Source organism: Nanorana parkeri, unplaced genomic scaffold (genome assembly GCF_000935625.1).
Source record: "Nanorana parkeri isolate BGI_ZX_2015 unplaced genomic scaffold, ASM93562v1 scaffold3305, whole genome shotgun sequence".
Taxonomy (NCBI): Eukaryota; Metazoa; Chordata; class Amphibia; order Anura; family Dicroglossidae; genus Nanorana; species Nanorana parkeri.
Genome location: NW_017309573.1, coordinates 8,001 through 19,157, shown reverse-complemented (window position 1 = coordinate 19,157; position 11,157 = coordinate 8,001). Strand labels below are relative to the sequence as shown.

The following is an 11,157-nucleotide window of genomic DNA, read 5'->3' as shown; positions in this document are numbered from 1 at the left end:
GGGGGCGGTGACATCTGGTAGCCTTTCTGCTCTTGTGAACTCCAGAATCTTTGGGTTCAGTCTGTAATGTTCATCAATTAATGTCTTTCAATCTCCCCCCTTCTCCAGCGGAAAGAGGATCTGCAGAGAGCATTGCAGCAGTTGCTGACATAAGTAGTCATTGTGCCTGTCCCACAGGAAGAGAGGTTCCAAGGGTTACAAGGTGCACTATATCCTGGACCTGAGTCAATCATTCCCACCCTTCAACATCAAGGATGTCTAACTACATGTGCCAATCTTTTCTCCGCACCAACGATTCGTGCGCTTTGCTTTGGGAGAGAGACTTGTCCAATTTGGGGTGCATCCCTATGACCTTTCCACAGCCCCGAGAGTGTTCTCAATGGCTCTGTTGCTCTGATGGCTTCTGTCCTTGCACTGTTGCATGTGCAGGGCATCCGAATTGTGGGATACTTGCAGGACCTTCTGCTGATTGGCCAAGAAGAGTGTGCTATGCAGACATCTTTCGGCTTCTGGCAGATTTCCCTTTGGCTACTTTCAGACCACCTGGACCTCCTGTCTCAGAGTCAGATACTCCAACCTGATTCCCTGTCACTGGCTTTGATGGCTTGATTGTTAAAGCCCAGGTCCTGAGTGATGGAGATCTGTCTGACTCTAATTCCCACAATCTTGAATGCCAGAATGTCCACCTCTCACCAGGTGTACCATCGCACCTGGACAACCTACTTTGCCCTGTGCAGACAGTGGAAGATGAATCCTCTGAAGTACTCCGTGGGTGGGTTTTGGCCATCCTTTTTCAGTGTCCATTGGCCTCTCATTCTTTGGTAAAGTCTTTTGTGCAAGGGATCGCTCGTGTGGCCCTCGCTAGATGCTCTCCAGTGATGTTCAACAAAGTCCAACAAATGTTTACAGCTCACCCCTGATAAAATGTCCGCTATCCTTCATTCTGTGCATGGAAAGCCTTCCTCCAAGGTGACATTTCTACAAACAAAAGAACATGTTTCCAAAGCTCCAAGTCTTCCCCAATATTCTTTATTATAAATATAGAAGATCAGCACACATAAATACCTTTATTACATGTTTTTTTACTATTGTGTATTTTGTGCAATTGATGTATTTTACTGTAAAATTGGGTTTGTTAAACAGTTGCACAAATATCGCATGATGTAAAAAAATTATAACTACAATCTTTTTCTTCTACAAGACCTCTGTTTGTTTTCATAAAATATACTTTGGGGTTTAGAGATAGGGAGTTATAGTTAGGGGACTATGATTAGGAATACAGAGTTAGGTATGGGGTATTGGGTTTTGATTTAGCGATAGAGGGGTTAGGATTACAGATAGGGGGTATGGGGCTAAGAGTCTTTGTAGCAGAAATGGATGCTTCCAAATTCAGTCCGTTAGCTCAGCGGGGTCAGCACGGCCTGCAGCCAATATAAGTCTGCAGACAGATCCCCTTTCAGATATTTACTATCAGGGGCTCCATTAAAAAGATCTGTGTTCCTCTTTCACATTTTTTCTTGACTTCTTGTCTGGTAAAATGTCAGCAGGTCAGGGAGTGCTGGACAAATTGCAACAGGGAAATCTCTCAAACATAGCCCCTGACAGGTTCCAACCCTTCCCCACTCTATCCAAAAGGAAGAAAAAAGGTATTTGCCAGACATAAACCTGAAATGGTCCTAAATCTGGCAACCTTTTTAAGTGCTACCTAGCTTCCTCCCTATGTAAAGGTAAGTTGGGGGCTGTGGGAAGTTCTGTTTACTTTAATGTCGGAAGGTATGAAGGTTGATTCTTCAGAAACACAAGCGCACTATCCCTAGTGATAGGAGGTGTTAGGGAACCGGGAGAAAGGAGGACTAGCGATGTTTGGTATGCTGCTCCCAGCCTGCAGAGAATCAGCAAAAAACAAAAGGGAAGCTCCACAACCTAGTGCGTAAACTGGGGAGAAAAAGGGTAAAACAATGAATTACAAAGTGGCACTCACAAAACGAGCGCAGTGTGAAATCCTTATCGGAGGATGGGCTCTGGACACATTGTGTCAATTCTTCTTTCGGCTGTAGCAGGTATTTCTTGCTGGTGATGTGGTCATTTTATGGTCATTCTTTCTGTTTATTAAAGGTTGTCCATTAGGTTTTACACCCAATTGGCTTGCTGGTCCTTCTCTTGTTTTTCTCTCCCACATGCTGCCATCTTTCCCCACACATCCAGTAAGAAATACCTGCTACAGGTGAAAGAAGAATCGACACAATGTATCCAGAGCCCATCCTCCGATAAGGATTTCATACTCCGCTCGTTTTGCGAGTGCAACTTTGTAATTCATTGTTTTAGCCTTTTTCTCCCCAGTTAATGAACTAGGTTGTGGTGCTTCCTTTTCTCCTTTTAGTTTTATGTTTACTTTAACCTGTCTGTACTGTGCAGGCAGGTTTCAGTTGTACAGTAAATTAGATTGGAACACTGCCTGTCCTAACAAGGGTTAAAGACCTAGAAGCATTGCATGTAATTGAGGGGAAGCTCAGCCTGTCCCTCTATCTGGATGAATGGGATCTGTGTGCCGATCACTACAAAGCCACTGACTGGTGTCACTGTGATGTAACACTTGCCAGCCCCTGTCTTACACCCATTTCTAATGAAAGCACTTCAGCCAATAGTGGTGTTTGAAGTAGATTGTGACACCTAGGTGGGTGTGACTATCTGCAGAGGTGTGAATCCCTAGTGCCAGATTGCATGCTATCCTACCAACACACAGCAGAGTGATTCCCCTCAGCTACGTCACCATGATTGCAAGCCTTTTCCATTTATTGGGACAATTCTCACTTTAATACAAATATTACTGGATCTTGCCAATTTTTTCTGTATTCATGCTTAGAGCATTGCCTCCTTCCAAGGACTGAGAGGTCCCATATGTGACGGACCGCCTAGTACCCCGACTGGGTACCTCCGTCAGAAATCAGCTTCCTCTCTGCTGGAACCCGAATTCCAGTGTCCTCAGCCCAAACCTGACTAATTCTTGGACAGAACCAATATATTAGGACAGAACGCTAACCTCCTTAATCATCAGACAACACCAATGTTGAGGTGGAAACCAAGATCTGCTTTATTGAAGACCAGCTCAGTATATATACAGCTCTGGGGGTCTCAGTATATATACAGCTCTGGGGGTCTCAGTATATATACAGCTCTGACATGAACAGCATGCAAACAGACATCCCCTCCCCGATGCCTTCATGAATGAATAGGGAGAGAGGAGACACATGTGATGGGATTATCTCCTGAGTGTACCATAGGGTGATCTCACCTACACCCGGAGTCACTCCTAGAATCAGCTATCCTAATCCCATCATCAACACAATACAACAAAGGGACCAATAAATGTCCAGAATTATCCCCCTTCAGTGCTCCTGGAGTCACAGCCTGTACCTATAATACACACAGGGCCATCCAAATGTAATGCCAGGGAACATGTACAGTATATATAGAAGATCAGCACACATAAATACCTTTATTACATGTTTTTTTACTATTGTGTATTTTGTGCAATTGATGTATTTTACTGTAAAATTGGGTTTGTTAAACAGTTGCACAAATATCGCATGATGTAAAAAAATTATAACTACAATCTTTTTCTTCTACAAGACCTCTGTTTGTTTTCATAAAATATACTTTGGGGTTTAGAGATAGGGAGTTATAGTTAGGGGACTATGATTAGGAATACAGAGTTAGGTATGGGGTATTGGGTTTTGATTTAGCGATAGAGGGGTTAGGATTACAGATAGGGGGTATGGGGCTAAGAGTCTTTGTAGCAGAAATGGATGCTTCCAAATTCAGTCCGTTAGCTCAGCGGGGTCAGCACGGCCTGCAGCCAATATAAGTCTGCAGACAGATCCCCTTTCAGATATTTACTATCAGGGGCTCCATTAAAAAGATCTGTGTTCCTCTTTCACATTTTTTCTTGACTTCTTGTCTGGTAAAATGTCAGCAGGTCAGGGAGTGCTGGACAAATTGCAACAGGGAAATCTCTCAAACATAGCCCCTGACAGGTTCCAACCCTTCCCCACTCTATCCAAAAGGAAGAAAAAAGGTATTTGCCAGACATAAACCTGAAATGGTCCTAAATCTGGCAACCTTTTTAAGTGCTACCTAGCTTCCTCCCTATGTAAAGGTAAGTTGGGGGCTGTGGGAAGTTCTGTTTACTTTAATGTCGGAAGGTATGAAGGTTGATTCTTCAGAAACACAAGCGCACTATCCCTAGTGATAGGAGGTGTTAGGGAACCGGGAGAAAGGAGGACTAGCGATGTTTGGTATGCTGCTCCCAGCCTGCAGAGAATCAGCAAAAAACAAAAGGGAAGCTCCACAACCTAGTGCGTAAACTGGGGAGAAAAAGGGTAAAACAATGAATTACAAAGTGGCACTCACAAAACGAGCGCAGTGTGAAATCCTTATCGGAGGATGGGCTCTGGACACATTGTGTCAATTCTTCTTTCGGCTGTAGCAGGTATTTCTTGCTGGTGATGTGGTCATTTTATGGTCATTCTTTCTGTTTATTAAAGGTTGTCCATTAGGTTTTACACCCAATTGGCTTGCTGGTCCTTCTCTTGTTTTTCTCTCCCACATGCTGCCATCTTTCCCCACACATCCAGTAAGAAATACCTGCTACAGGTGAAAGAAGAATCGACACAATGTATCCAGAGCCCATCCTCCGATAAGGATTTCATACTCCGCTCGTTTTGCGAGTGCAACTTTGTAATTCATTGTTTTAGCCTTTTTCTCCCCAGTTAATGAACTAGGTTGTGGTGCTTCCTTTTCTCCTTTTAGTTTTATGTTTACTTTAACCTGTCTGTACTGTGCAGGCAGGTTTCAGTTGTACAGTAAATTAGATTGGAACACTGCCTGTCCTAACAAGGGTTAAAGACCTAGAAGCATTGCATGTAATTGAGGGGAAGCTCAGCCTGTCCCTCTATCTGGATGAATGGGATCTGTGTGCCGATCACTACAAAGCCACTGACTGGTGTCACTGTGATGTAACACTTGCCAGCCCCTGTCTTACACCCATTTCTAATGAAAGCACTTCAGCCAATAGTGGTGTTTGAAGTAGATTGTGACACCTAGGTGGGTGTGACTATCTGCAGAGGTGTGAATCCCTAGTGCCAGATTGCATGCTATCCTACCAACACACAGCAGAGTGATTCCCCTCAGCTACGTCACCATGATTGCAAGCCTTTTCCATTTATTGGGACAATTCTCACTTTAATACAAATATTACTGGATCTTGCCAATTTTTTCTGTATTCATGCTTAGAGCATTGCCTCCTTCCAAGGACTGAGAGGTCCCATATGTGACGGACCGCCTAGTACCCCGACTGGGTACCTCCGTCAGAAATCAGCTTCCTCTCTGCTGGAACCCGAATTCCAGTGTCCTCAGCCCAAACCTGACTAATTCTTGGACAGAACCAATATATTAGGACAGAACGCTAACCTCCTTAATCATCAGACAACACCAATGTTGAGGTGGAAACCAAGATCTGCTTTATTGAAGACCAGCTCAGTATATATACAGCTCTGGGGGTCTCAGTATATATACAGCTCTGGGGGTCTCAGTATATATACAGCTCTGGGGGTCTAAACACATAACGCAATCACACATGAACAGCATGCAAACAGACATCCCCTCCCCGATGCCTTCATGAATGAATAGGGAGAGAGGAGACACATGTGATGGGATTATCTCCTGAGTGTACCATAGGGTGATCTCACCTACACCCGGAGTCACTCCTAGAATCAGCTATCCTAATCCCATCATCAACACAATACAACAAAGGGACCAATAAATGTCCAGAATTATCCCCCTTCAGTGCTCCTGGAGTCACAGCCTGTACCTATAATACACACAGGGCCATCCAAATGTAATGCCAGGGAACATGTACAGTACATCTCTCCATACATAAACCTGGTACAATGGTTCATTGTAACCCCAAGAGGTCCGAGGGGGGTCTCCATAGTTCTGGGTCCATAGTCAGGCTGGAAAGCCGGTCCAGTTTTACTATCTGCTTGCTGTAATGTCCCTGTGTGAGATGGGGAGTGCAGGAGAGGACTATGGCACTGCACTTTCTGAGGTCCTGTGTAAGCAAGCTTGTGGATAGGAAGGAACAGTGCTAGTAGGAGAATGAATGGGCTATTCCAGATCATACCGCACTTCCGATCACTGAAAGCGATGGTGTGCCTGAAAATGCTGAAATCTTTGATTAATGGATGTCTGGTTAGTGAACGGTAACCCTGATCTCACCGGTTACCGGCAACTCTGAATAGCTGCTCATGTAAAGTGTTAGTGAGAAGTCATATGGGCACTTAGTGATGGGAACATACAGTGTGCATCTCCCGTCACAAAAGGGTTAATATAGAATACATTCTTTTGTGTAACAAATTCCCATCCCTCTCCCCTTTGTCAGCACAATATTCTGGTTTTGCCTCTGAGGCCCGGTGTACCGGTTCTGAAGGGGTCTCCCATCCAGTGTCATGTATTGTGTTCTTACAATCAATCTTGTATTCTTCATTGGCAGGCTCCCGGACGGGCTCTGTATCTGCTTTGGGTGAATGTACTCGGCCCCTGGTTTACAGCAGACTCCTCCTCCTCATCCTCCACCGTCCCACAAGAACAAAATGAGAAACGCCAGAGACGCCAGGAAAGACGGCAGATGAAACGTTTCTGATGGTGCAATAGAAGTTGTGGAAGAAATGTATTTTTAATATGACTGTGTGCTCCGATCTGGGACCTGGAGCGGTTCTGGTAACAGACCATGTTACAGCTGTGCTAGAAACAATAAATTTACTATGTCAGGCTCTTCTCTAATGATGACTGATTCTGCTAGACAAACAATGAGGCCCCCATGCAGCATTACCCGCCCCAGCCCTGCCGGTACTAAATGAGTCTAGGTGGCTCTTGTGGAAGGATTGAACTTCTGTACAGGCAGATCCTAATTGTGAGCGGAACCTATGAGGACAGAACGTGGGGCCCCACCAATCCTTTGTTTCCAAGGTGTAGGCTCCAGGCTGTCATCCTCATCATGTCAGTTACTCGGCCACAAAATCCCGGATAACCGGCTGAGTCTCATTTGTTCTTTTAAAGGTATTTTGTCACAAAGCAAACTAGAAGCCTCCTATGGAAGCGGTCATTCCCTAATTCATGGCCCTCACACAAACTTAGTTGCCCCTCCCAGTTGGTCCATAGAAGCAGCTGTTTCTTTCCCCGGTGTCATTCTGGCTTCTTTCTGCAGCAAGTTCGGCACATTGAAGGTAGATGATGGCACAGAGCAGTCAGTGCGAGGTTACATCACAACTCTTCAAATGCTCCTTAGTAATCATTCTAAAATTGATATATAGCTAGAAATGTGTCAGAAGAATATTCCAACACTTCCCATGTAACTTTGCACTCCTGATGTACAGTATAGCAGCGTGTACTTTAAATGAGGGATGCACCGATAGTATGAGTACCAATAGTTTTTCTCAGTTACTCGCTGATGCCAATTACTGATCCCTTTTTTGTGTGTGTCATGTGACAGTTTTTCTAAAACAATACAGAATAATGATTTTAGGATAGTGGGGGAAGCACCAAGGCCCAGTTGCAGCTGCGGCCCTTGTAGTTCTGCCACTGACTCCAAGCTGCACAGGGACTATAAATCTGATTGATACATTATACAGCAATGCAGAATACCACCAGCTATAGAGGACTATAAATCCCAGCAATACATTATACAGCAATGCAGAATACCATCGGCTATAGAGGACTACAAATCCCAGCAATGCAGAATACCACCAGCTATAGAGGACTATAAATCCCAGCAATACATTATACAGCAATGCAGACTAATACCACCAGCTATACAGGACTACAACTCCAAGCAATACATTATACAGCAATGCAGAATACCACCAGCTATAGAGGACTACAAATCACAGCAATGCAGAATACCATTGGCTATAGAGGACTACAACTCCCAGCAATACATTACACAGAAATGCAGAATACCATAGGCTATAGAGGACTACAACTCCCAGCAATACATTACACAGCAATGCAGAATACCATCGGCTATAGATGACTACAAATCCCAGCAATGCAGAATACCATCGGCTATAGAGGACTACAACTCCCAGCAATACATTACACAGCAAAGCATAATACCATCGGCTATAGGGGACTACAAATCCCAGCAATACATTATACAGCAATGCAGAACAATATGAAGCTACATACTCTGTTGCTCACCAGGACTGCTGCGTCTCAGGAGGCTGAGTGTGGTCTCACCAGGGATGCGAGCGGACTCACAAGGACTGCATGCAGTCTCACCATAGCTGTGCGGGTGGCAGGAAGGAGAATAGCGACAGGACCAGCGCTGTAAATAGCAGCCGCAAGGTCCACAATAAGTGCAGGAACTTATGGCAGCCGCTTGAGTATAAAAATCTAAAGCACCAGTATCTGCGCTTAGTCCTGGTTCACACCTAGGCGTATTGCATATGCGCGGGTGTCGCGCGTTTTTTAACCGCGGTTCGCGGTAAAAAAAATTGCGCGACAAACGCGCGTTTCCAAGGGCTACTTGGCTGTATCCCAATGGAAACGTGCAACAAAAACGGGCCAAAGTAGTACCTGCACCTTTCCAGGCGTGGGCCGTTTTGTAGCGCGTTAGGGATGGGCGGGCGCCGAGGTGGGAACGAGACCATTGAATACAATGGGATTTAGATGTTTGAGCGTTTTGTAGAGCGTTCGTCGTGCGTAGAACGCGCTACAAAACGTTCAGGTGTAAACGAGGGCTTAGTATCGGGACATTATCATGAGTATGAGTAGTTTTGGGAATGGCCAATACTGGCACCGATAACGGTATCCCTACTTTACATGTATGGAATCACCTTGCTATACCATAGATAACATCTAGGAATGTCCCGATACCACTTTTTCAGGCCCAAGTACAAGTACATCCCCTCATGTACTTGCCGATACCAATTACCGATACTTTTTCTTAAAGGGACAGGTGACTTTAAATGTAAAAAAAAACATAGCGCAAGCTTCGGCGCTAGGCATCGGGGCATTTTGACAAGTACTTGTCACAATACCCTGTATCGGGCCCGATTCCGATGCTAGCATTGGTATCGGGACATCCCTAATGACATCTGTGCAACAGTGCAGGCGTACCGCTATGTCATACATAATTCCGTTAGTGCTAGACTGCAAGATTGGCGTAGATCATTGGTGTGTGTAAGAGCAGAAACTTACCACTACGTCATTGCTAAGTCCATCTGTGTAAGACTACAACTGACTGCTACAGTAATACTAGAGAGAGAGCGAGAGCTATAACACTAAACATCATGTGACATATAAGACATGTATCAGCTGCAGCATACAGTAATACTAGAGAGAGCGAGCGCTATAACACTAAACATCATGATTGGTGTGTGTAAGAGCAGAAACTTACCACTACGTCATTGCTAAGTCCATCTGTGTAAGACTACAACTGACTGCTACAGTAATACTAGAGAGAGCGAGCGCTATAACACTAAACATCATGATTGGTGTGTGTAAGAGCAGAAACTTACCACTACGTCATTGCTAAGTCCATCTGTGTAAGACTACAACTGACTGCTACAGTAATACTAGAGAGAGCGAGCGCTATAACACTAAACATCATGATTGGTGTGTGTAAGAGCAGAAACTTACCACTACGTCATTGCTAAGTCCATCTGTGTAAGACTACAACTGACTGCTACAGTAATACTAGAGAGAGCGAGCGCTATAACACTAAACATCATGATTGGTGTGTGTAAGAGCAGAAACTTACCACTACGTCATTGCTAAGTCCATCTGTGTAAGACTACAACTGACTGCTACAGTAATACTAGAGAGAGCGAGCGCTATAACACTAAACATCATGATTGGTGTGTGTAAGAGCAGAAACTTACCACTACGTCATTGCTAAGTCCATCTGTGTAAGACTACAACTGACTGCTACAGTAATACTAGAGAGAGCGAGCGCTATAACACTAAACATCATGATTGGTGTGTGTAAGAGCAGAAACTTACCACTACGTCATTGCTAAGTCCATCTGTGTAAGACTACAACTGACTGCTACAGTAATACTAGAGAGAGCGAGCGCTATAACACTAAACATCATGATTGGTGTGTGTAAGAGCAGAAACTTACCACTACGTCATTGCTAAGTCCATCTGTGTAAGACTACAACTGACTGCTACAGTAATACTAGAGAGAGCGAGCGCTATAACACTAAACATCATGATTGGTGTGTGTAAGAGCAGAAACTTACCACTACGTCATTGCTAAGTCCATCTGTGTAAGACTACAACTGACTGCTACAGTAATACTAGAGAGAGCGAGCGCTATAACACTAAACATCATGATTGGTGTGTGTAAGAGCAGAAACTTACCACTACGTCATTGCTAAGTCCATCTGTGTAAGACTACAACTGACTGCTACAGTAATACTAGAGAGAGCGAGCGCTATAACACTAAACATCATGATTGGTGTGTGTAAGAGCAGAAACTTACCACTACGTCATTGCTAAGTCCATCTGTGTAAGACTACAACTGACTGCTACAGTAATACTAGAGAGAGCGAGCGCTATAACACTAAACATCATGATTGGTGTGTGTAAGAGCAGAAACTTACCACTACGTCATTGCTAAGTCCATCTGTGTAAGACTACAACTGACTGCTACAGTAATACTAGAGAGAGCGAGCGCTATAACACTAAACATCATGATTGGTGTGTGTAAGAGCAGAAACTTACCACTACGTCATTGCTAAGTCCATCTGTGTAAGACTACAACTGACTGCTACAGTAATACTAGAGAGAGCGAGCGCTATAACACTAAACATCATGATTGGTGTGTGTAAGAGCAGAAACTTACCACTACGTCATTGCTAAGTCCATCTGTGTAAGACTACAACTGACTGCTACAGTAATACTAGAGAGAGCGAGCGCTATAACACTAAACATCATGATTGGTGTGTGTAAGAGCAGAAACTTACCACTACGTCATTGCTAAGTCCATCTGTGTAAGACTACAACTGACTGCTACAGTAATACTAGAGAGAGCGAGCGCTATAACACTAAACATCATGATTGGTGTGTGTAAGAGCAGAAACTTACCACTAC

General features: G+C 44.2%; 1 protein-coding gene across 1 annotated transcript in view; it reads left to right on the top strand.

Annotated features, from left to right (window-relative positions):
- The window catches only part of TMEM208 (transmembrane protein 208), a 13,240-nt gene extending 6,436 nt beyond the window's left edge, over positions 1-6,804 (top strand). Inside the window, exon 6 of the mRNA XM_018574873.1 lies at positions 6,551-6,804. Within this exon, the coding sequence (XP_018430375.1) occupies positions 6,551-6,700 (150 nt within the window). The 3' untranslated portion in view covers positions 6,701-6,804. The remainder of the gene's footprint in view (positions 1-6,550) is intronic.
- Positions 6,805-11,157: the final 4,353 nt, after the last annotated feature.